The sequence below is a fragment of the Rhinolophus hipposideros genome, assembly GCF_964194185.1.
Source record: "Rhinolophus hipposideros genome assembly, chromosome: 2".
Classification (NCBI taxonomy): Eukaryota; Metazoa; Chordata; class Mammalia; order Chiroptera; family Rhinolophidae; genus Rhinolophus; species Rhinolophus hipposideros.
In genome coordinates, this window is record NC_138048.1 from 84,986,553 (window position 1) to 85,013,988 (window position 27,436).

Consider the following 27,436-nt stretch of genomic DNA (forward strand, 5'->3'; position numbering starts at 1 on the left):
CTGTTTTTTATTTCTCATTTTTCTCAAAGATATTTGATTTTTGATTCTATCATATCATGTTACTCTTTAAATTTAAAATTTTCATGGAGAATTAAGCTTGTATCTCTGAGTTCCTTGGTTTGCCAAAAAATGGATACGGTTTTGTTACAGGTCTGTTTTATAAGGCCAAGATTTCCCCAGTAGATTGGATAGGATATGTATCACTAAGTCAGTTAAGCCAAGCCCATTTTTTTACAGGTTTCCACACCATTGGCTCATTACAAATCAGCCTCCTCTCAATGGTATTTTATTTTCTAGAAGACATTTCCTGAAAGAGTGTCCTAAGAGACTCAGACTCTACTGAAATAAAAGCTACTACATAAAAAGAATTTATTGTCAAATACATTGGATAAATACTGTGACAAAAACGTTACGCAGGTTTCTTTATTGCTGGATTTCTTAGGGTCAAAATTAGGTTATTATAAGTGTCCAAGAGGAGGAATTAATTTGTACATTTATTTATTCAATGTATGTTCATGGGTCTACAATTTTCCAGGTTGAGACTATAATGCCAGGCAAAAATTTCTGCCACCAGAGAGCTTCTCATAAAGGTCAATGATGAGCAATGAAATGAGAATGAACTCTCAAGTGTGATGTGTGGTGCCATAAAAATCACACCCTAGGACAATGTAACCTAGACTAGGATGGGATCTGGAACGCCTTCCTTCAGGAAGTATTTCCTAAATTCTTTTGACCATGGGACTCTCTTTTGTGGAACATCTTGGCAAGTCCAGTGTTTTGTAACACCACCTTGGGAAATGATGATCTAGAACAATCCAATTGGCGATATCAAACAGAACCATACCATGGATAGCTAGAACATGAACGGAGCAAATCCAGCCTGAATTTCTGAGGACTTAGTCAGAGTGATGGAAAGGTACCTATACTGGGGGATAGGGGTGTGTGGGGGGGAACCTAAATTCCAGACCTAACCCACCCAGGGCTCTGTGAGTGCTGGAAAAGATAGTCCTTCCATATGATTTAATCCTGAAAGAGAATTAGACTATAGCTTGATCCTCTTATTATAACAATTTTTGAATTCCTGTATCAGTTCAAAGAATAGTCTGTTCTTTCTGCAACCCTAGCTACAGAGGAATAATCAGGCTTCATGAGAATACTCATAGAGCACGTAGTTTTCACTGGACATGTTGTTCCTTCTAGTTTTATGTAGTTATCAAGACAAATGATCATAGTAAATTTAAACCTAAGATTTCCTTTGAAATATCACCTTTATTCTTATGCACAATATTAGAAGTCCCAATAGAAGGTGTATAATGGGGATAGATAGGAATAGTTATAAAAAGGCTCCTTCAACATTCCTGTAACTATAGCACCTTATAATACTCAAATACATTTGCTTGAACAGAAATATAGTATTTTTTTTTCTCCCCAGGTGATATATAAAAAACTAAATGGGGCATGTTTCAAAAAACTTTAGCTAGAAATTTACATTAAAAATCGAGGGCATATTTTTAGATATTTGAGAATGAATGAGCTATCTTTATGAAAGATATCTTTCATAAGAGGAGGAAAAATATGAACCACTGATAGTATCTTTTCATTCTTTTCTTGTTCACATAAGATTTTCCTCGTTTTCTGAAATCTTCCTTAAAAAAAAAAAAAAAGGAAAATGGGATCTTTCAGTTTTAAACTGAATATGGAGAGTAGAAGCTGGTTGCCAAGAGATAAAAGGTGAAAATTATAGAAAAAAAATATTTTATCATTGAAAACTGTTCCTGGAAATATTACATCCTGAAGGAGCTTGCTTTTATTTTATGCAATCCTTGATTATGATTTTTCCCCAAAGTTTCTTAAAAGTTATTATTTCCCTATAAAGAAAATTTTCTTTGATTGGTAGCCCTGTCTTGCTTTTTACCTTTTCTTCAGCTCTCTTTTTCGTTTCAGCATCCATCCAGGTGAGTTCATCTAAAGTCTGAATAAAAACATCCCGGATCTGTGCAATCAAATCCTCAACCTTAAATTAAAAGAACAGTAGAGAAATTTGGGCCATTAAATATTTTTTTTTGTAACACAAATTTAAAAAAATAGAGCTATAAGCTATCTTTATGCAACTCAATAACATGTTAATAAATGTAAATTTATAGACAACTGTGACCTAAACAAATGGATATATGTGGATAAACATATTTTTAAAGCAATATTGCTCCTATCAACACTGATGATTAAATAGGCCTTAATATGCACATTTAAAAAAATCATGTTGAGAATGTAATGGTTTCCATTATCATAAAAGAAGGACTAACATAAAATATTAGCTGTCATTACTATTTGAAGTTAAGCATGAAGCAGCATTTCCATAGATTCTTTCACCATATATTTAAGCTCCATTGATTTCATTTCAGTAACAATGAAAAATAGAGTACATTTCCTACACTTCAAATAAACCCAGATTCACCTTCTAGATTTTTAAGAAAACATGGATTCTTGGGCAATTTTGTTAATAGAAGAGTTTATAAATGATTATATCAATAGAACATGTGACTGGGTACTCTGAATCTATTGCTTCCGGAAAATGGACAGTTGGCTTTAGACTAATCAATATTAGAATCAGAAACATAACCAGACCCTTGGGGGAGGGAGGATGGGGTTTACTGGGAAATAATGGTAAATTATAATTCAAAGACTCTCTGACAATGAATAAAATTTTAGCCAAATTATGGACGACTGTAATTGCCTATCAATAAAAACAAATATCTGAGAATGTGCTGAAAACATTACCACGTGTTTACTCTCTCCCGCAAATGCTGCTTCTACATAAAGCCTTCCCACAGCATTTTCCATGTTCCCATTGACATAGTTTGCACAACGTCTCCAAGTCGCTGTTTCTGATGTTGTGCCATAAAGGGCCTATGGGAAAGCAAAAGGAAATGGCATTTGATCGGCAGACGGTTATAGCATGGTAAGAGCACAAACCTCACAGGACTCTATTCTTTATGTCTCCTAAGTTCTTGCAATAGTCATTGCTTCTCCTCACAAGGCACATTGTCCTTGCCTATGATAAAATGTAATCCAATTGAATTGTTTATTTATATACGATCTGAAAATAAAGTATATTTTCAGTACCTATCCCAATAGAACTTCTGGCTATTACAAGTTAATATCCTTCCAGACAGCTTTAGAAAAAACAACCACAAAAAACCCCCAAAACAAACAAACAAAAATAACACTGTTACCATGGCATAAACAAAAATGTGAAGTAATGTTCAATAAACGTAACAGGGGAAAAATCTGGTATACAAGAAAACATATTTTTATTTTTTTTAATGTTTTAGCTGAACTTCCAATACTTAAAAGAACTACATATGTATACATTTAAGAATCAATAAGGAGACAAACTTAGGTAACGAAAATTTAGAGAAACACCATTTTTACATTCTTTAATTTCAAAAATGTGTCTATATTTTCTTTTAAAGGATAAAATAAAAAGATTTCAATCAATTAGAGTTCATTCCTTTCCATGACATCAACCAATATATATGCTACAATTTCTCCTTTCTCAATGCCTCCTGCCCTCTCCCCTCACAACAGGTCTAAATGATGATTGTTTAGATGTAGGCATAGCCTAATAAAAGGCCTTAAGGTTGTCTCCAGGTAGGTTTGTTCTCAGTGGAGTGTCCACGTCAATGTAGTCCATCTGTGTGTATATCTAGTGTGCTATGAGCACCTGTAAAATCAAGTTAATTGACAGAGCCCTGCGATTACTTTTAACACAACAAAAAACCAAGCCAGTATCTTTCATGAACTGCTCACATAACCAAATGCATATCCTTCCAGGGCATTTCAATCATGATGCCACAGTAGATTATCACAGGATGGCAAAGCCCATGAAAACTGGCTTTTCTAAGCATCATAGGCTAAATGTGGGCAAAATAATCAACATTTGGCATTTTGTCACTTGGCAAAGTTCACCACATTCTAGCAGTGTACATGGCACCTTCATAACCATGTATCTCTTTATGCTGTAAGTCTTAAGATAAGAGAGATTGTTTCTTCACCTTGCGGAAAGCATTTCTGGACTCCTTGTAGTTTCTGCTGAGGCTGCTTACAAGATCCATTATGAACCGCCAGGACATTAAATTTTGAAGATCTCTGTATAAAAAAACCCACCACCCAGCAACAGAAAAGATGAGGCTGTAAAGCTTCTAAAGAGTGATATTAAATGTAAACTCTGAGGACATGGGCACTCTGACATACCTACCTGGCAGAATATTTGTTAAGAATGATTTTAAGTTTGGTTAAATATTCTGGAGCATAAACAATCACATCTTCCTCATTTGTAATATTAATATTCACAGTTGACATAATTTCGTTTGTGAAATTTGACCAGCTGAATGACTGGAAGAAAGCAGGCACAAAACATTTAGTAATTATGGATTTCTCTTCTTGATTCCAACACTCAGTTATGGTTACGGGGTGAGACATGGTGAGGATGTCAGTGGCATCACAGTCATCAGTTTGATACTTGTTTGGGATTTTTCCTCAATTGTTTAAATTGGTTTTCAATAAAAATTAGTTCTGCGTCATGATTGTTTTGATAGCAGAATTAAACCAACCACTTAAGAACAGAGGAAAAGCCTCAAAGCGTAGAGAATATACAACTAGAAATTAGGCTCAATGTCATCTTCTTGGTCTAACCAATAAAAAAAGAAGAAAAAATTTAGCTTAGAAAATAAAACTTCCTTGGTTTATGCAAAAAAGATTTAAATGGGTACAAAATGTTTATCTTTTTTTAAATGTTTATCTTTTAAAAGTGGATATCAGTAAAGAATCCATTCAACTACAGTAATACATCTCAGTGAAGATCCTGTTGTAAATTAAAACAAAGTGCAGTCAAAGCAGAAGTATAGAATACATCACAGATACATACATACATCACAGGTGGTCCAATAGAGCCAAACAAAACACATTTTAAACTACCAGTAGTGGGCCTATAGGTATGAAGTTTTTATACTTCGGAAACTAGGTTTGGAGTTGCCAAAAGATGAAATCTTGTCTATTATATTTTAAATGGGAATTGTGGTTATTCAACCACCATTGGATGTAAGAAAAACAGCAGAAGTGGAGATCATGCAAACCTGGCTGACATGCCACATTTCAGTGCTTGAGAACATTTAAGATTATCAATATTTTAGGCTCTATGATTATATATACACCGGCTGTGCCAAAAAAAATGTACACATTTTAAGAGATGTTATCTAAGTTGAATTGAATTATGGGAGCAATGTGTAGTATGATGTTCACTCAAAAGATGGTGTTAATCAAACGAATGCTAGTGTCAGTCATTGTATTACAATTTTAAGACAGTTTTTTCCTTTCTTAAAATGTGTATTCATTTTTTTTTGGCATCGTGTGTTTTTTTTTTTGTTTGTGTGTGTGTGTGTGTGTGTACACATATCAATATGCTGATCACATATTTTGATGATTTGGACTGTTCTTGCAAAACATATTTATTAAGCACATACTATATTAAAAAGTTATTTGAGAAATTATTAACTCAGTAGATTATGCTTTTTAAAAGTTTTTGTTTATTATAGTTAGTGCCAAAAAGAATCTATCACTGACTGTGACAGTTTGTAGATTTTCCCATGGATATTGCTTTATTTCCCAATTGTGTGCATCAACTAATACACAAGTATACATGAACAGCCCCCAAAAGAGATAATTAGATACCAGCTAACAAATTACAACTAAGCAAAAGGACATCAATTGCTGTTTATAAATGGAATCTGTGAGACAGATTTTTCTTATTTCTTGTGTTCTATTTCTCCATTATTGCTCTGAACACCTCCATAGATGGCCTTGATAAGAACATAGCAAGTTCTATGAATAAATTATTCTTTTTAGGAGTTGAAAGGAAATTTAGTGCTTTATTATTTGACTGTCCAAGTCTGATGGCTATCAAATGGTCTTTGAGAAGAATTTTCAGTTTTAATGTTTTCTTTGAAAGAACTTTTCCCTTTGAAATTCCCTCTAACTAAATATAAATATAAACATAAAAATTTTAAATAGTTGTTTTCCAGGTCTCGTCATGAAGTCAAATGGTTGGTGTCATCTAAGTTCATTTGATGTTCAATTTATTTCAATAAATAAGAAATTGAATTTTAACAAACTGCATTTCAATATTATAATTTTTAGAAATGGCACAAAGAGAATACATAAAACTTGCTACTTACCTTCCCATTGATCTCTAGTGAAAAGTTATTTTGGATCTGGTCTAATGTCATTTTGTTATAAAGAAGCATTGGATCATTTCGATCTTCAGGTTTAGCTGTAGCCTATGGATTTAATTTTTGATCATTATTTTAGAACTAAGAATTCTTTAGAAAACTATAACTATATTTGAGGGAAAAAGAAATATGGGATAGGTACAATATAATTTGATTTAAGTTCTATTTTGTGCTTGTTTTGTAATTTATTTTGTCATATCAAAAAGGAAAGTGACATTTAAAAGATTTTAAGTATATTCAGTAACAATTATCAAGATTCGGCTACAGTGTTGGGTATTAAAAAAAAAGAAATCTTTTTATATTTGAGAACTGCCAAACCACATAAGCAATATTTGCAGGCCTTCTTCCTTCTATGGCTAATGGCCAGCTCAGCTGTGTTTGTTTCATATAACAATAACTTTTTTGAATACAGTCATGTCCAATTTATCAAATACTGTCTTGCATCCCCCACTGCTACCATTCAGTGTCCCAGTTAAAATTCAGACAGTAAAACGAAACAAAACAAAACAAAAAAGACTACAATGGTCTCTGCAAGAATTTAAAACAAGTGAGAGAAAAACAATTCCTAGTACATAGAACAGTTAGATTGCAAATTATCTGAGGAGAGTACTAGCATCTTCTACTTTTGAGAGTCTCCTCCCATCCTGCCAATCAGTTTAGTGCTCTATTCTTAACAGCATCCAGTTTTATTTTTTAACTGAATCAAAACAGAAAATTGCAGTAACAACGCCCCCAGCCAATTCATGGTTGAAATAAGTAAAAGCAATTTTAAGTGAGAAGCAACAAAAGGTAAAAGTTTTAAATTAGGATTATTTTTCAGTGACAATGGTGCCAATTTCCTCTTTAGATCACTTATTTATTTATTTAAAAAATTATTTACTGAACATCTCCTGCATGCAAAAATAAGCTGGACACTGTTAGAGATACATAGATGATTCAATGATGACTAAGACACCACCCCAATCTTAAAGTCTCAGAGAAGAGAGAAAATATAGACACAAATAATTCTGAGGTAAGATCCAACTACCACAGAGATGAAGCGTATAGAAGGAGAACATGCTCGGGGAAGGTGCAAGTGGTAAAAATCCAGAGCAATAAACTGTTCTCCTCTAATAATTCTGTTTTCAACACAGAACCACATGTAACCTATCAAACTGCCATTCATCCAGCTGCAGCTCCAAGCAAAGTCTCGTTCTGATTGGGGATTTTTGGCTTCATGTAGCCCCAGGAAAGCTAAAATTGCCCTCAAAGAGCTTCAGTCTTCAAGATTCTGATGACGGTGGCAAGCAGACAGGGATTTAGGAGTGCAGGTTGTTCTTTGCAATATCAGAGAGAGCTCAGTGGATCCTAGACTGAAATTGACCAGGGGTTCAATTGATAAACTGGATCCTGCTTCAAGAGAGTTCACTCACTTGAGACTGCAGACCCAGTCAGTCAGACAAGAAAGTGCCAACTCACACTCCAATGGTTCCTGTGGGTCTGGAGGAAATTCATGAATACACCCCAGGGCTTTGCTGATAAACTCTTCCTATAGGATCTCCCCTGAGCTGAGCGGCCTACAGTCTGAACTCAGGGACATCACATGGGGCCACATTCGGGGGCTAATACTTCTTAGCGAAGGGATAGAGACAATCTCTGTGATCACTATAAACTTTAAAAAAAAAGTAAAGTTGTAAGTATCAAGACTGAAAAAGCTTTGCTGAACAGTTAGCAATCAAATGTGTCCTAAGCCTCCAGGATATCTCAGCAACAGTTGAGCTATAAGTAGAATTTTAAGTAGAATCCACTTATAACAGGTGACTAAGTGTATCTAGTTTAATATTTGTCAAACCTAGATGTTTGACTGGATGTCAGAAACCCAGTTTACTATAAAATTTTACAGTTTCAAAGGTCCTCTTAAAGTCAACGATCCATTACTGAGCTATGCATTTTTATCTCTTGGTTAAGGAAATGCACCTTTTACTCTTAAAATACGTGAGTGAAGAAAGGAAAAAAAAAAGTGGTTAATATTATTCATTGTATCATAGATTATGTGTTTTACATTGGCAATTTCTTTTTCCAATTCCATAACTCTATGCATTTCCAAAGAAACCTGGCTGTCATCTCTGGGCAGTCCTCTTTCCTGACGAATCAATTTGGCCACAGAAATCATAAAATCCACATATGCTGTACAGGCCTGCAAGAAATAAATAACAATAAATTGCTGTCAAACATTCTAAATATTCATCACAGTGCTTTAGTTTAAAAATTTATTTTCAACTCAATATTAATTTTTAGTAACAGATAAAGCACAGTAAATGGAAATCCTTTCTCAAGTCTTAAAAGAAGTGACATGCACAGGTTCTTAAAAAGTCAAGGTGTCTTTGAATTAGAGCAAAACAATAAAGTATCCCTTTGAAAGTACTAAGTAATTTATAACTGCTTGGTTATGGAGATTTTGTAATTTTCAATTTTAATCAAGTTATTTTAAAGTTATTATATTGTCTTAATAAAAATGCAGTTGCAAAACACTTGGTAAGCAATAACCTAGTATTTTTTTCTTAAATAATAATATATTCCTTTACCAAATTTCCTTTTCTCAAGTTTTGTCTGTTCATATATGTATATTTTTTTCACCTATTCATTGAAGAGATGGCCACAAACCCATATAATATTATCAGGATATTTTTATGTGTCCCCTCTGGCAAAGCAATTTTCTTTTTTTTTCAATGAGGCTGTGTTCGTATGAGCTCCTCCAACACAAATCTGTGGGTTTTAGTTCATTCCATACTTGGCTCCCATTACTATGAAATTTATCTCTGAGATAGCATAGATTTGGATATCAGCTTTCTTCTAAGAATCCAAATTCTTTCCGTTTTATCTTCCCAAACATTTTAACTTTGTGAAAGTAAGCTATAAACTAGTTACATTATCAACCTTTTACAGAATATATAAATGCCTTATTCAAGTTCAGAGTGGCGTCAAATCCAGGAGATTGAATGCCACCTTTATAAATCTCAATCCACTGCCATTTAGCCATTATTACCTATCAACAATGAAAATAAATGATGATCCCACCTCATTAAAATTTACTCAAAACTCAAGCTCCCAGCACCAGCTTGACGACAATCAACCATGATTAGGAAAGCCATGTCACACAAGTTTGGGATAGATGGCACTTGTAGGCTTCTAAGACTTGTTTATAAGGTAAATACAAAGGAAGGCTATACAGCTCAACACTTTCACAATTTCAAGAGGGTTTTATATCTCTGCTAATCAACTGTCAGTGATGGGGTCTGTTTACATTCATTGCGAGTGCAAAGGCACATCTGAATTTAAATGAGTGACTCATTAAGAGGATCAAACATAAAACTTACAAGGAGATGAAAATATTTTATCAAGCAATAATCTAAGCAAAATGTACAGGGTTTTTATCAATTTGAAAGTCAAGAGGACACCTTTAAGTAAGGTTTAGATACTGGCAATCCATGACATTTACTAAATGCTAAGAAAACAGTTCCCTGGGGAGAGGGTTTCTCTCTTTCATGGATACCCTGCGATGCTGGGGCTGTCTGGCTAGCGTCTCTATCTGTGGATCTGCTACTCAGTAGAACACACTATTTTTCAGCTGTGAGTTTGTATTAAAAAACCTAATCACGAAGGTAACAGGATAATAGAATATTTTTATGTGTATTTTTGTCTACTCCATTCTTCTCAAAGGTAATCAGAATTCTTGTTTCACATTGAAGTAAACAAATGTGTCTAAGTTCATACCTCATGGGAGCAACTATTGTGAAATATAAGCATGCAGTGTTTTGAATTAACTGTATTTCAAATCATATAATTTTATCTGCATTCAGCAGGGAATTAGTACTGACTATGAAGGAAATGGTGATTTGAATTTTCCAATATCAACCTACTGAATTTTTTTACTCTACGGGATGCTTTTTTTTTGTTAATCAGGTGAGAAAACAATTAAAAAGAATGCTCTCTTGCACTTTGTTGAATCTGCAAACTAGTTTTACTCCAGTATCTTCTTCTGGATGTATCTAAAGCCTATGGAACGTGGCATGAGACAAGTATGCATGATGCTTCTGGTAGGCTGAGCTGGTCAAGTTCCCCAGAAAACTGGAAGCACCAGATTCTGGGAGGCTTAAATATTTATACAGCTAAATAGAACACATTATTTCCTTTAATGAGCTCCATTACTTGGCAACTATTCCAATGCGACTGATTAAAACATGTGCCTTGTATCTTGACTTTTCCAGCTTCCAAATTTATATAGTAGCTGTCAGAACCCAGGCTTACTGCTGCTGTTGAATCCTTCCTATGAGATATAATTCTACCTTAAGGTATTAATTTTCTTCCTGGAGATACATCTAGTTATGTAAAATGCCAAATGGTAGTAATTGTCATGATTTGAGGAAAAGGTAATCAACACATATTTTAACATTTAAATAGTACATTGGCCAGAATATTTTTAAAATTGAAATTCAATTTCTCTTTTTTGTCACTAAGACAGCAATTAGTTATTAGGAGAAGGGCCAGAGTCACCTATCTTCTTTGAGTCACAAGGTAGCCTCGCTGCGGCCTTGATGTAGTGAACACTTTATGTCAAAACAAAACAGAAAAACACAAAAAATGTCTAAATATCTATGTAGCCCTTCCATTAAAAAAAAAAAACATTGTAAACCCCAGTGCTTATAAATAGCAGGTCCAAAGATGATAATTGGTTTTAAATGGTTGGATAAAATCCATAATAGCAGTTTTGTGAGTTTTTAAATTACACAATCTCAATGAGATGATATTTATCAATACCCAACACCATAAATTGTTACTCTAATTAGAACTCAATTCATTTTGCAGGACCAACTGATGGTATTTATACATTAGTTCTGTTCAGAAGTTGGGCTCCTTCCGCTTGGGAAAAAAGCTGATATTTGTTGGAGTTGCCATAGAGAAAGAGAATGACGCCATTTAGCTATTGTTCTTCAAACTTCAGTATCTTTATTAATGAGTAACAGCAAGACCCAGTGAAAACCAGATAGTTCCACAGTCAGGTGGGCTGATATTTGGTACCTTTGTGTGCCAACAACCTATGCGTCAGGAGTTTCACTTCCAAAGATTCTATTCCGGGACACCAGTTCTTACCAATTTTCTGCTTTCTCCTTTTTAGGAAGAAAACCGATATAATATGAAGCATGAAGTGACTGAAAAGTCACAGAACTATACTATTCCTACCACTGATACTGGGGGATACTTACTAACATTACACAAAGTTTTCTGGAGGAAAACGCCGAAGACATAAGCAAGGAAGACATATTTCCTATCAAAAAGGCTTGGAATTTTCCCCCCTTTCCGCAGGGAGCATGCAGCTGCCAGCACAGAGAGACTTGAGCAGGAGAAACACAGAACACAAACAGCATGGGGACTGTTTGGAGCTTTCATCAGGTTATTAATAAGGAGAAGCTGCAGATTCATGAGAAGTTACTGTGTAACTTCTAAGGTTTGCTGCACATGTTTGGAAAGCTGCATGTAGTTCTTTTTACAAACTTGGTTCAGTCCATCTCAAACAATTTTCTTGTCATAGCCACTAAGTCCCAAGTTAAAAAGCTCATTTTTGTTTTGTTAAATACAGATAACCTGACCTGGGTGAAATCTCCTGACTTTTAGTTACCTGGTGTCCGGAAAGGACAAAATGAGGTCAACAGTTTCCCGGGCAGGATCTGTTTTTATCAAGTCAAGCAAGCAGCAGTCAGAGTGATCTTTTTAAAAAACCAAATCAAATTACATCTAAATTATCCACTTATCCTAGTAATTCACTTGCTGTCATATCATCTTGTTTTAGTTGTTTTATAACACAATCTCCATTTATCTTATTTCCTTAAGTTATTTACTTGTGTCTTTGTTGTCTGGCTCCTCCCATTAGAACATGAGTTCCATGTGGAAAAGGACCTTTCCTGCCTTGTTTCATTGGTATCCCCACTGCATAGAAAAGTATATGTCACACAGTAGAAGCTCAATGACCACGTTTTGAACGAAAAAAGCTGAAATTAAATTTGAAGTATACTACATAAGTAAGTTTCACTCATTTCCTATGTCATCAGACTTCTATTTTCAGCCCAAGTCTAGAGCAGTTGCTCTCAGTTTGTATTTGGGTAAGCGGGCAAACAAAATCCTCTCCAGGTTTCAGTCAGTGTCAGCTTGTACCTGCTCATCTATAGGACTGCAAATCTCTACTTGTGCTGTCTCCTGAGTAGGCACAGCTTAGAGAATTTCCCTGGTCTGTGTTTTCTCTTAGTCAGATATATTGGTCCCTGGGCCATCTCTTTCTGGTTTTGACCATTCTGACCATGTTCCAAGTCCTTTATCCTCATGCCTAGAACGTGTTCACTTTTTATGAACCCCCAGTTTTTCTAAAAGCTCTAAATGTCTTCACGACTCTGGCACCCTTCTCCCCTGCCAGGCTCCACAGCATTACATACCAGAGCTCCTATTTTCCAACCCTTGTCTCACCTCCTCAGGCTCTCATCTGCTAGACCAGTGGTTTTCTCATGTTTCTTTTAGCCCTGAAATGGTCTGTTCAAATAAATATTTTGTTGATGTATAAACAAGTAAAATCAATCATGGTGGACTTTCCTGCAGTATGTATACAGGATGGTATGGCTACACAGAACCCTGTCATTTGCACACACAAAGTTGGGAACCATTACCCTCACCTACTCTACCTACTCAGACACAGACCATCAATATATCTATAACCTATTTACACTCAAAAACATTTTGGGTTCCTCACCTACAGATTCTTTGTAATGGAGGACAAGATAACAGCCCTGATGGGCTAAAGAGGTAGAGAAGAGGAAGTTTTGAGACCAATTCCAATTAATTCTCAGTGCCGAGTTCAGAGACTCTTCTGAAGGTGGGTGATTTTTCAAGAAAATTACAGTCATCATTCCTTTCAGGGAATCAGTGTACAAGTACTTTATCACATGAAGCATTTAACTGGTTCCATTTTAAACTTTAAACTTAGGATGATTATTTTTTACGGGCCATGGGTTTCTTTCATATTATTTTCCTAGCATAGAAATGTATACCCTCATAAGGGGTAGAATTGTTTTAAATCTCACTACTTCTGCTCTTCAAGGTAGTGTGTCATTAAATCATCACTTCAGGTTATCAGAACACCTCAGAAGAAATCAGGTTCTATATCTTTAACAAGGGAGATCCAGGATGACAGCTTCTTGATAAACCCATTTTGAGAACAGTTCCTTCTGCCATGACATTTAGGAAGTTCTATTTATCTCCTAGAAAAGGAAACTTTACACAACAAGGGACACACAGGTACATCCAAATTGGTAAGATGTCAATTTTCAGTGTATGTGTATTTGTTCAGTATTCACACAGATGTCTATATGGTCTTCTACCTAATATTTGGCCTGTGGAACACTGAGTTAACAGTTTTAAATGATAAACTTTTATAGATGATAAAAGATCATGTTGATTCAGTCTTGTTTGGCAACTTGTGTCATTAACATGAGCTGGCTTAATTATTACTTTTAAATGAGATTTGCTCTCAGGGTTTTTTGTTTTGTTTTGTTTTTGTAGAAATAGCACCATCTGGAAGGAAAGCTATATTGGGAACCAGGAGACAGAAAATGGTAAGGTGGGCTACAATAAATAGCGTTTTTTCCTTATCTTCTCACAACAGAACCCTCTATTCTGTTTCCTCTTGGCAGAGCTGTTGACCACGGGGCCTCCCTTCTTGAGTCATAGAAATGAGTTGGCACTACCAACTAATTTATCAGAGAACCTAGTTTTCTGATAAATCACATAGTGATTGGTTGAGAGAAGAACAGATAGCTCGAGCAGAGCCAATCAGGGTCCTTTTCTGATAAATCGATAGCCATTAGGAGAGAAGAAATTTCTTTTTTCCTATATTTTGAAGCTTCCAATGGTTATCTTTGATTTACATGGAGACAAAGTGCAAGAGAAGGAAGCCAAACATAAAAGAAACTAGAACCTTGAGAATGGGAAAAGAAAAGATAAGATGACTCAATTAAACCTCTGGAACCAACCACGCCTGGTTCATCCCGAGAACTTTACAGTTAGGTGAGATAGACAAAAACAATTTTTTTTTTTTTTTTGCAAAATTTTAAGTTAATCAGAATAGGTTTCTGTTGCTTACAATTAATGTTCCTAGCTGACACATGGATCTTGTGATCTATGGCATCTAAACAAGTCATTTTACTTCTTTGGGTCTCTGTTTCCTCATTTGAAAAATGAAGGGTTGGACTAAGTCCTCTAATGTCCCATTTAGCTCTTAAAGTCTGTGCATGAGGAACCTTAATTATTGAAGAAAACTTACGAGTCTGTCATGTAAATAATATAAGAACATAAATCTTTGGGTTCCTATGGCCTTAGGATATGCACCCTCTTTAAGGGAGCATATCTTTAAGGAAAAGGGAAAGTACAGAAAACTAAAAGGAACTCAGGTATTTAAGTTTAGAACAATAACCAGAGGAATACACCATGCATTTCTCAAAATATAACATTTAAAACTGCCAGAAATAAAAGCACATAACAGGTTTGAAAGGCCTTTTAACAAGAGAAAAGTAGATTTTGTCTTTAAAGAAGGAGGTGCTTGAAAAAAATGCATTATCTATTTCCATAACTTCGTGGTATAATGAAACAAGATATTTTGTGTTTTGAATGCCATACAAATATCACAACACAACAATTCCATTCCTAGGGTATCGAAAGTGAAAAATATGCTTCTGTGAAGTGAAATGGGCTTTTTTTTTTTTTTTTGTAACTGTAGGTGCTATTTTCATTGTTCATAAGAAGTTTTAGAATTACGGAAGAAGATTCCCTGGATGAGCTGGATATTCTGAAAAGCAGGATCAAAAAGGACCTGGGGAATGGGCTTAGGTAATGTTTTTTGATTAAGGAGATTTATGATTAGGGTGCTTTTGATCAATGACTCTCCCCAACCCCTGAGGCACATCTGCAGAACCAGACTCTACACTCCACATAGTTTGAAAATCATTGGCTAGAATGACAGGCAAAGAAACCAGGCTTCTTGAGTCAAAGACAGGGCACCTCTTTTGTTGTAAAAGTTGGTGAACTCATGTCAGATCTCAAAGCTTCTCTTGGTTATTTTCAATGAAGTAAAGTGGAATGCAAAAGTATAAAACTTACTGAATGTGTAACTATCTCAGGCAAATTGACTGTAGCAGAGAAACAGCTGGAGGTTGAAAAGAAGAGAAGGGATACATGGCTTATAAGATGTTTGAAAGATGCTCAGGAAAGATATTCCATTAGCTATGGATGCCCTAGAACTCATTCTTCCCCAAGAATCAAGGTGAGGAACTAGGAGGGACCCCTAAGAGACTGGGTTCTTCTATCTTCTTTTTTTTCCCTCTCTTCCCTGCCATTTCCCCCTTAACTATTCACCCACTGATTCAGCAATATTTATTTGATAATTTCTAACCAATGTGGGTACTGGGAATAAAGCAAAGGATAAGTGAGACTTGACAGTGCTCCCACTAAACTTACAGTTTTCTAGAAAAAAAAAATGACATTAAGTAAAAAAAGTATACAGAAACCCATGTGCTATAGAAACATACAGGTATCTTCATTTAGTCAAATGTTACAGGAAAGGCCTTCATGAAGAAGCAAAATTCAAACTTAGATTTCAAGGGTAAGAGAAAAGGAAGAGAGCTGGGCATGTGTGTGTGTGAAATGTTCCAGGCAAAAGGAACAGCATATATAAAAGCTTATAGGTGAGAAAATCAATGAAGACCAGTGATATCCTGAATCGATGATAAGATTTCTTCCAGCTTTCTAACTTCTACACTCAGTGTTGTTTTGTTGTTGTCCTATCCTTTTTACCATTTTTTTCTCCATGAAGCAATAAAATACTAAGAAAAAATACTTAAAAGAGTTGACTTCTTTCAGAGATAGCAGAATAGTTGAAAACTGGAATTAATTTTTATTTGATAGTTGGCTGGGAATGCAGAGGAAACCAAATGAGGGATTACAGGTAGTAGTGTTTGGGAAAGAGTAACAAATATCATGGGGTATATAAGGAGAAAATTGGAATTTTTTCCATGAATCTCTCCCTTTTCCCCCCAACCCCAAAAGAATGAATTTTTTGCATAAGGTACAGAAATATTCTAGTAATTACGCATTTCCAGGATGACAATTATATTTTCTCTTATATGCCAACTGCCTTCAACTGGAAGGAGGTTGTCTGGAGCACTAAGTAGAGAAGGATTCTGAGGTCTGAGCTTAGCAGGAAAGAGTGCAGTGACCAAATAGCCATAGTTGTGGAGGGACGGCAAGGCCGCAAGCATATTCTGTTTGCAAGTCTAATTCAGAGCATGTGAGGGCACCTAATTTGAGCTGATAATAACTTCCAGACTGTAAGTGCCAATGCTGCTGAGTTTTCTAAATCATTTTCTTATTTAAAGAACTCTACTAGTATGAAATACTATTCTTATGAAGCTGGAAAGATGAACTGGAAGGAGCAATAGACAGGGACAAAAGTTCTACTACTGTTTTGCTGAGTGTTCTAGGGCAAACCTCTGAACGTCAGATTTCTTACCCATAGTCTCCATAAACGTATTACTGACCCTAGATTTGATCACCACTGTTATTTGGCTATAGATATAGTATTTCCCAGGCCAGTAGATGCAAACTGTGGCAGAGATTGCTAAATGTCACTGATATCTAAGCACCCCTTCTTCTTTTTAGTAATGGAACCTCTCTCCCCATCAACCCAATTTGAATAAGGCACATACGTGGCACCCAGCTTATGACTATTTCCCAGCCTCCTTAACATTTAGTTGTGGCCACATGACAATGTTCTAACCAATGGAATGTATACAATTTCTTCATCACTTCTTCGTCACTTACATAAAAGAAATCGTTTGTTTACAATTTCCCTCTTTTCTTTTTCCTGTGGCTTGAAATGTGAACAAGGCACTATTGAACAAATTTCGACCCGTTAGACTAATATAAAACACTAGAAGAGGTTGATGTTCGAGCAACAAGGTCAGAGAAAGCTGTGGTTCTGGCCATTCCCATGAAACAGAGTTTCCTACCTCAACTGGACTGCCTGCTGACTTTTGGACTGTAACGGGAAACAGAAACAAACTTCTCTCTTGTTTAAGCTACAGTATTTTGAGGTCTCTGTTACTGCAGCTTAGCTAGGACCCAAGAAAATCACAAACTTAAATGCTTCAGGAACCAGGAAGTCAACATAAATCAATGAACCATATGGATGCAGATGAGAACAAATGCCTTACCCGAAGGGGGCAAATACAACATAGCTCTGCCCAACAGCTACCAAGTGGCAATGCAGGCCCAGGGTTTCCAGTGCTACTAATTTATCAAGAAATTTAGATTCTCAAGTGAAATCTTTCAACTTTTTAAAATATTGGCAATTAATCCAAATGAAAATAAACAAGAAACTGCAAGGTACACAAAAGTGCCTCTCTATCAGACTCAAGCCTATGACTGCCAGTCTGTGACCTGTTCTAGGTTATGAGGTAGCATTGAATACGAAATGCACAAATACACCATCATCTTCACAGCTTGTGCAAAAAACAGCAACAAAAAAGAAACTTTACCACATCAAATGTATATACTGACTGCTGGGTATCTTTACATCAGAAATGTTAAAATACAAAAATATTGGTATATTTTTAGGATTGAAAACATTTGATATGTTTTTAGGACATGATCTTAAATATGAAAGGCATCCAGTTGATGATGATGAAAATGTAGAATGAGCCAAAATTCCTCAATCACCCTCAACTCTGCAATAAGAAGGCTTGTAAAACCAATAGTTGCAACCCACACAGTAACTAGATTATAATAAACTCAAGTATCCCCCACCCATTTGATTGTCTGTGTTATTAATTGTTTGTCTGCACTATTAATTGTGGTCTTTTATAATACATCTTTTTCTTCATTTCAATATTGTGTAGCCCTTCAAAAAGACACTTTATAGTTCATTTATTCCATGTTACTTGAACTTAATTATGCAAAATAAACACTTAGCATAAACCTATTTAGCTAATCATTTCAACTAGGGAGTAATTTCAGCCACACCACTACTGTGACCCATTAGGATCGTCAAAGGGAAACTTCACTTACTCCTGAGCTACTAAATAATTAGGAAGAAAACATTTATAGAGCCAAAACCTTCCCCGATATATGATAATATGTTATATTACTGAGTTGTCTTCTTTTGTCCCTTTACATCAATAAGCAGGAGCACATAAACACCAGCCTGAGAGAGGTAAGGCTGCAAGACAGTCAGAAGCACCCTGGCTGGGCTAGTTGACCAACGTCTGAGTCAGAAGGTATCTGCAAAGGTCTGTTTGAACCCGATGTCCCTACCTACGGCATCCTGTGAATGTCAAAGCAGAAGGCTCTGGAAGCATGCCACAGAGTACAATGTGGCTCAGACTGGACCATTTCTTGGTCCTCATTGGTGCCGCTCTAGACCATGATTAAAGTTCATTTTTCAAAAGATCAAATTTATAGGCAGAATTAAAGCATGTAAAATTGACTTTCCAAAATGGGTCATAGGACAAATACAAAGACTAAAGACACAAATAAGGAATTTCAAGTTTCCTTGTTTCTTAAAATTCCTCTATTCATTTCACTGAAAATATTCATTCTACCACTGAAAAGGGAATTAGTTCACTTTTCTGTGTGATTTTAAGTATTTGTCTAGAGTAAAGAACATGGAGGGTTAAAGTTTATCCTCAGCCTTATTCTTTTTCATTATATATCAGTTTATACCAAATAATTCTGTTGTTTTATTTTTATTTCACTTTTTTTTTTTTTTTTTTTTACCTCTTTATATATTCCAGTGCATTCATAGTAGTCTCTGGAAGGGAGGCCAAGTCGAGGTTGGTCAATCTACAAAAAATGTACAAAAGGTGAAAACAAACCATTCAGTTGATACAGACAGTTGGACAAAACAGAAGCATGCCTACGTCTGAGCAAGATCCCAAGTGTCCTTGCTGTTCATAAATGCAGCAATTAGATACTGAGTGACTATATATAATCAGAAAATGGTTTTCACACTACTTCTAAGTGTTAAACTGATGGGTAGTTAGATAATCTGGAAAGTTGTGCTGCAGATATTTGAGGAAAACCAAAGAAAACGAACAGAAACTATACCGGGAAGGATTTTTAATGCAGAACTGATGGTGCAGGTAAACAAAAACAGGTGACAGTTTAGGACTGGGGAGTTCCTACTTTACACATTTCCAGGATGTTCCCGCTTCTTGAGATTCTTATATGATACTGTGGGGGACATTCTCTTCCACCCTCACGCTAAACTGGGATGGAGAAAAATAAAAGATGGGAAACCTCTATGGTAACTCTAGAACTTTTTGGCTAGTGGAATCTTGCCAGAATTTTTTTTGAGGTCCTCTACTCTACAGGGATAGAGGAGACACCTCGGTTCTCTCCAAAGCTGCTTTGCTCAAGACTTCAGTAGAGCCAGTGCCAGCTGAGTGTGTGAATGAGGAGACTCAGGTCTGCTCTACTGTGTCTAGCCCACCTTTATACCGAGTGAGAGCTACCTGGACACACTCACAGCTTTGTGAGGTCACTTCCTATGCACTGCAAGGTAAGAAGATGGGTACAGGGGCAAATCAGAATTTATGGGTTGAAATGAGAATCCTCGCAGGGCCAAAAGAAACATCATCCAGAGGACTGGCATGGAAAGAGCCAAAAGACATCTCTACAAGGAGGGCCCTGTTCCTTTCCCAACCTCTTGACCCTCTTAAAAAAATCCTCTCATGATGATCATGCAGGATGTTCGCATTTGAGAGCCCAAGGAGAGAATGTGGGAAGGCAGAAAAGGGGTCCACTGTAGACGAAAGCTGGATTCAATGTCTTTCATGGTTTTAATTAAAATGGCCATGAAGATTTACGCAATAGTGACACAAATATGATTCTATGACCTGCAACTTTTAGTTTAGTTTCTTTTACAGGAGACTGTGTAAAAGCTTTATAGGTATTTTAATCCAATCCAAGTGTACTCATTAAGTATTAATCTCATTTTAAGTGACACTTCAGATAAACCTAAATGAATGGTTTACACTTAAAAAAAATCTAACCAAAGCCATTTTAAGAGAATGGCATTTTATTTACCTTAATTGAGGAAAAAGTACAAACATTCTTTAGTGAGAAGCAAAACTGTGTCCAAAATCCCTTCTCTATGTTCTTTTTCAGAAGCAATTAGGAATTTCTGGTTTCCAGACCTGCATTACTTATGTACACTGGACCATGCTCCTTATGTGAACATACAAAGAAATTTGGTGCTTTTTCTACATAGGACAGGCCTGAAGTCTTTCATTTCTTACCATTTATTTTTATGAAGGGAGAGTTATCTAAAACAAAGGAAGCAGGAAGAAGAGATGAATGTCTAAAACATAGTATTAAGAAAATACTTTAGAAATGGGGAACCCAGATATCGGGGACAGAGCATTAATTTATTACCACCTTGCTCATGCAATTCAAATGAGAATAAGCATTATTTCTAAATATCAATAACGTGTGTGGAAGTTTTATTACAATTTAAAGATAACTTTGGCTGACAGCCACATGAACTTACATGAATTATATGGTTCACAGAGTTCTTATCATCAGTGCCAATGAAAAAATTAATAATGACTTTTTTCCCATATTTAGAATTCAGTTGTGCAATGGATTTCTCGGCTGTCCAAGAAGTACCTAAAGCAATGAAAGGTGAAATATATATCTTTAGATGCTTTAGTGCATTCATATGATACTATAACATAATAATAACATAGATTTGATTGGAAATTATTTTTTTTTTTAAAGAAGGAAAACTGCCTTACCATAGGTTTGCTCCCAATTTTCTGTTGCGACTGGCCATTCATATATGTCTTGTAGAAGTTGGAGTAGAGGCATTCCGCCTCTGCTGTCAATGGCAGCTTTTGAAAACAATTAAAATAAATTCATTAAGAAGTGTATGTAGATTGTATAGACACTCTTAATAAAATAAAATTAAGAGCACTTACATTCATTTATACACGATCTGTACAATGTTTTTGCTTTCTGCACTGCTATTATATCTTCAGTTTTGGGTTCCTGAAGAACATCTGAAATCGGGCATTTAATAAAATGCATCAATATAAAAGGCTCATTTGCAGCTGCAATTAACATTTTCAACACAGGTTCAGTAACTAACTTGTTTCTTTGTTTGTATGTTCTCTCCCTCCCTGTGCTGAAACCCTACAGGAAACAACAAACCCCTTACCTGATCATTATTCCTAGCGCAAAACTGGGAGTTAGTTTCATTAGCCAAGTTACAAGAAAGTGTTTTAGACTAGATTATCTTTTTTTGTGAACAATGATGTGTACTGCTCTGTCATAGAGAAGTTACTTTCTTTGGAACTGAGATTAAAAAGAGAAATAATAATGCAGAGGAATTTGGAATTTAATATGATAGTCCTCTAGATGGCTGAAAAATAATTACCTTTGTGTAGCTGTACTATTCATGCTCCAAATGAATTGAACGAATTGTTCTTGTTTTGGATGATAAAAAATAGCAAAACTCGTTTTTTCGACAAAGTAACTTCTAGAAGAGGAGGACAGAGGGTGGAGAACAGTAGAGGACTAGACATCACTTTCTCAACTTCCCAGGGAGAATGTCTTAGCTGGGTTAGAAAAAATATACCACCTCTGGGAAGGCAAGTCTTACTAATAACGTTTTACAGTGACTTCAGCACAGTGACTTCATGGAGGTGGTGTTTAGTGGTAATCACTTAAATTTCTTCTTCTGTATAATGGCATAAAGATGCCATCTCTAGGGAGGATAGGGCTTTATTGTTTGTCTACCTACAAATGAAAGCAGGAAAGCCTAGAGATGCCCACATATCCATTTCAGTGTCTACTACGCTCACAGTGACCAGGTGGCGGTATATAAAACATGGAGGGATTATCAACTTCAATTTTGTGCAATGTTCCTTGTAATAGCTAAGAGCGTTTCTTAAAAAATGGATATATTAAGAGGGAAATCTGTGATGCAGAGACACAAACTCCACTAACCTTTCAAAATGACTTCCAGTTCATCTCTTAAAATGTCAAAGTTGCCGTAACGGGAGCTAGTCTCAGGAATGACGTTGCGTTTCAACCAACCTCCACAGGCATATTTGAAAAAGTCTGAACAAGGTTCAGCAGTAGTATCCATGTTCTGGATGAGTCGAGCAGCTGAGAGACCGGGGAAAGGATGAGGTAAAACAAAGGGTGTATTTCTTAAATAGTTTGAGAAAAAAAACAAGTATGTTTTTTCCCCCTCATGAGCAATTAACTGGCCTGATGCTCCTTTTTCTTATGTAACTGTCAGTTCAAGGTGGAATGATTCATATTATCTGTGCACAGTCCTCCTTTACCATATTGTTGGTTGGTTTTACTCTTGAGAAGTCTGGGTCCTACTACCCTGTATCTTACCCCCTCTCCCAAATCACTGAGGTCCTTGCTAGTTTCTCTCTCAGATGAAAAAAAGAACATAGGTCTGCTTTGGCCATCCTGGTCCTGGGGTTAACACAAAGTCACTCACTCTTCACTCCGATACCTTTAGCTGCTGACTCTGCTCTTCAAGAGGCTGTGACTTTTGAATGTCTCTGAGACTCCAAGGAATGAGGGATCGTTAATGGATTTTTTTTTTTTTCATTTTAGTAAAGATCTGATGCTAAGGTTATTACTTCTTGGACCTGGCTTACAAAATTTTTGCAATTCAAATTTGACATCAAATTTGCATTCGTTTATGTAGAGTCTGTCATTACAAAATTGGCTGAAAGCTTGTTAGTTTTTCTTATGTCCACTCTTATCTTTGAGAACTGCAATGAAAATGCAAATCAACCAACATTGAGTACTTACAACATACAAAACACTGAGACTGTACTAGGTGCTGCAACTGAGAGGAAGATATATAAAATATGAATTATTACCACTGGAGGGGAGAATATTATGTACAAGAGGTCCAATGCCCACAATTTCTACACCTGGAATAGTGAAAAAACCCTCCCACTGCTCTCTCCACTTTCTCATATAACTTCAAGTGTTTTGCAAGGAAAACAAAAGGGCAATTGAGAATTCATCTGTATCGAGAGAGTGTAAGTTCTCAAACGAGCTTTTAAAAATACTTCACTTTCTGAATAAATAAATTATTTAATTAAAAATACTTCACACAACTGCTGAGCTATGTGGAATTTTTCAACTTGGGATGGTAAATCGATTGAGCCTCCAGCTCCTACCTCTAACCCTCTGGACCTGCTTGTTTAGCTGCCATCTCAGGCACCATCTCGTTAGTACTCAACTCTCTGGGGTGCCTCCAAACTAGTTTTCTCTGGACTTTGATACTTTGATATACAGCACATTTGTTATCATGGCCTCCCAGGGTTAAAACCTTGGGTAAAAAGCTATGTCTCCCTTGCCCTTGGGTTTATCAGTAACAACATTGTCTCTTTTCTGTTCTCTTCCCACAATCAGTGTCAACCTATTTTACGTCTTCATTCTCTTTGGACTAGAAGTCACCCAACTACTCATCTTGCTAGCACTATCTTCCTGCTTTTATACGTTCCACAGGTTCCACATTGTCTTTCACAGATTAAACTTCCCCAAATACTCTTTTTTGCACTGGCCACTCCCTTACTCAAATGTCAGGGGCTTGACATTGCTCAGGTTAAATTACAACACTTTAACTTGGCCTCTAAATCTTTACTAAACCAATCAAAAGCTACCACCTTCCCTTTTCTTTTCCTCTCTGTTTTTATACAAACTCTCCACTCCAACCTGAAGGGCAAGTGCCACAAACACTCCTGTATTTCCCTACTTTGTGCCTTTGCTTCTGCTCCGCCCCCACCTGACTCTTTTAACTCCTCCCACTCTCTCCAATTTCTATCCACTACTCAAGGTTCAGCTTATGTCCAATCTATTCCCTGAAGCTCCCATTACTCCAAACTTCAGGAAATATTTCTCTGAACTGAGAGCTCATTGCCTCACTTAGTCTTTAATGCTTAGAGGAGGCTACTTTGGGTTACTCTGCCTTCGTAACCATTCTGTTGATGAACTTAATTAACCTCTTTGTAGTCCCATCACCTTGCACCTCAGTAAAAGGTGTGCAACTATGTTTATGTGTGACAACGTTCCTGAATCGTCTCTAATCTTTCCTCCTACACACTCTCCTCCCTTGCTCCTGCAGATGAGACCAATTCTCATTTCATGAACTCCAGAGTCCATCTCATCCTTCCATTCCTCACCATTTCCATTCTTTCAGGCCCTCCCTCCTTCTCTCAGGCTTTACTCTTGCCCTTTCACCCAAGCTATGGCCCCAGGTCTCTCCCCACCCCACCCACCCTGTGTTCCAGTCAGATTGATGTCTTCATAACATTTCAGCATGCCATTTTCCATTTCAAGGTTTTTAATATAATCCTTTTGCATTCATTATAAAATCCAGGTTCTCTAACATATCTAGTGAAGCTTCTCTCTCATTCCTTCCTCATATGAGCCATCTGACCCAATTAAATGAATGTATTAAGTTTCTGCTGTGAAATGCCTTATAATTTTCTGCTTCTGCACCTTTGACCATGGTGCCTCAACTCCTACTAAAACATCGTTTTTTATTTTTCCACATTCAGAAATTTCAGGCATTTTCAAGGCCCAGTTCAAATCTTCATTCTTCATGAAGAAGCTTGTATCAACTAGCATCATTTTCATTTTTGTTGTTGTTGTTGGAAAACTCATTATCTCCTCAACTGGCCTGTGCTTCTGGTAAAGGAGGGGAGGCACATTCCCATTCTCTCACAGACCCTAACATTGTGCTCAATCCCGACTTGTCGGTAAAAACTTTCACTTGAAATCTCGGGTAACGATTACAAAAATTGACCTATGAAAAGATGGAGAGAAAAAGTAATTCTCTTGAACTTTGAAGGGAATGAAAATATGATGACAGAGGAAGTGAAAAAAAAGACCTTAAATACATAAAAGATTATCATGTAAAATGAAAGACCAGAAAATTGGAGCCTGAAAGATGTACTAACTAAAGACGTACTAAGCATACATTTTTAGCAACTTTATGTAACTCTTGTCTTTCAAAATACTTTTAAAATTTAAGCTGAACGTTGTAAAGGCTACTGCCATTTGGGGAATACTTTTAGTTTCTTCCCCTCTCTGGGGAAATGGATGATTTATGTCCTAACATCATGAAGAGCAATAAACTTAGTTGAGAGAGCAATGGACAAGTAGTGGACAAGTAGAATGAACAAGAATAATGAACAAATCTTACTGTCTATTTGGAAATAACACTTGCCCTTTTAAACACCCTGAACAAAAAGGAGGAGAGGTGGTTTCAGACATATGCTCACGAGTGCAAATCCACTGCAACGTGAATGCATCTATACTTCCCAGATCTCCCATAGGAACAAGACGATGATCCTTCTCCTCTTAGGCTGAATTCTTCACTTGATACCCAGTACAGTTAAAGCACTTATCTCTGGACTACAAATCAAAGAAGCAGCATTCAAACAATTTGTGAGGAAGATGCAGACAAGAGATAGGAAGAGGCAACTTTGCAAACTCCTTCCTGCGCCACGTTTTAAATCTCCCTCTGACCAGGGAACTCATCTGGGCATGGGAGCTTCCAATCACTTCAAAGAGAGCTCTCTGTTCTGAGGAATATTTTGGGGCCATGGGCCAAGGCAAGTCACGGGCTAGCACTTTTATGCTGGGTCTTTGATCACCCTCCCTTTAATCTCTTATCGTGGGTTTGATTCAGGCTTTGCACCTTATCCTCCGGACCTCCTCTGTGCTGACTTTTCTTTGAAGTCAGCGGTAGAATTGTGGGTAGAAAGGCCATAGGAAACAGACGCAAAACTGTCAAACTGGTTGTAATTGTTTTTATGTTTTGTCCTTTGTTTTGAATTACTCAACCTCTCTACATAGCCACATCTGGGCTCTTCAGTTGTTTCCTTGTCTGTGGGTCTGTGACTTCTGAATAAACAAGTGTGGTGTTTAAAAATAAAATTACTCACCTTAATAAGAAGATATAAAAATTGATGTAGTAAAGGCAAATATATTGACATGGAATGCTGCGGACCAGATGTTTGTAAAGTGAAAGAAAGAGTTTAGTGTGATTTTTAAAAAATCTGCATAAAAGCCCAGAAAGTCTAAAGGGCATGTGCAGCAGTTATAGCTGGGTGGAGAAATTGTAAGTGTGTTTAATTTTGTATTATTTGCTTATCTTTACTCTCCAATTTGTATTAGATAAACACGTATTGCTTTTGCAATAATAAAAAAAGTCTATTTTTAATTTAAGGAAATAGTCACATAAAGGCGAAAAAGTAATCTTCTACTAATAATGAGCTTATTTCTTATGAATGACAATTCTGAATGTTCCAGGCTGATAGTAAATGACATACCATTATTTTCCAAACTAATCTTCTTGTAACATTCTCCCAACTTATTTGACTATAGGAATTTAAAAACAAGCTCAACTCCCATCTGGGAAGTTATTAATTACTGTATTCATTACCAAGGGTCTATTGTGTGGGTATGGATTAGGACATGTGGTATAAGCTGGCAAAATGTTTGGGGTGTTTGAATCAGGCAGGTCGTTTTGAATCCCTCAGCATCACCACTTTTTAGTTGTACAATAGTCCCCCCTTACCTGTGGTGTTGCTTTCCCTGGTTTCGATTACTTGAAATCAACTGAGAACCAAAAATATTAAATGGAAAATTCCAGAAATAAGCAATTCATAAATTTTAAATTGCACATTGTTCAGAGTAGTATGATGAAATCTCGCGCCGTCTTGCTCCATCTCGACCAGATGTGAATCAGTGTCCAGTAGATACGCTCCCCTGCCTACAAGTCACTTAGTAGCCATCTCCGTTATCAGATTGGCTGTATCCCTATCTCAGTGTTTGTGCTCAAGTAACCTTTATTTTGCCAAATAATGGCCCCAAAACAAAAGACTAGTGATGCCGGCAATTCGGATATGCCAAAGATAAGCTGTAAAGTTCTTTAAGTAAAAAGCTATGTAAATATAGGAAAAACAGTATCTATAGGGTTCGATACTTATCCATGATTTCAGGTATCCGCTGGGGGCTTGGAACAC

At 36.4% G+C, this 27,436-nt stretch overlaps 1 protein-coding gene across 6 annotated transcripts in view; it reads right to left on the reverse strand.

Moving 5' to 3' along the window:
* Nucleotides 1–27,436, reverse strand: part of MME (membrane metalloendopeptidase) — a 93,802-nt gene that overhangs the window by 36,410 nt on the left and 29,956 nt on the right. For all 6 annotated transcript variants that reach the window (XR_013991956.1, XR_013991957.1, XM_081028910.1 and 3 more), the window contains exons 4-14: nt 22,371–22,532; nt 21,341–21,421; nt 21,158–21,253; nt 20,911–21,029; nt 19,137–19,202; nt 8,329–8,463; nt 6,234–6,335; nt 4,259–4,395; nt 4,056–4,149; nt 2,779–2,907; nt 1,916–2,014 (exon numbers count right to left, since the gene is read on the reverse strand). Coding sequence is in view for 4 of the 6 variants with exons in the window: in XM_081028910.1 (XP_080885036.1) it covers nt 1,916–2,014; nt 2,779–2,907; nt 4,056–4,149; nt 4,259–4,395; nt 6,234–6,335; nt 8,329–8,463; nt 19,137–19,202; nt 20,911–21,029; nt 21,158–21,253; nt 21,341–21,421; nt 22,371–22,532 (1,220 nt within the window). In the remaining 2 variants the exon portion in view is untranslated. The remainder of the gene's footprint in view (nt 1–1,915; nt 2,015–2,778; nt 2,908–4,055; nt 4,150–4,258; nt 4,396–6,233; nt 6,336–8,328; nt 8,464–19,136; nt 19,203–20,910; nt 21,030–21,157; nt 21,254–21,340; nt 21,422–22,370; nt 22,533–27,436) is intronic.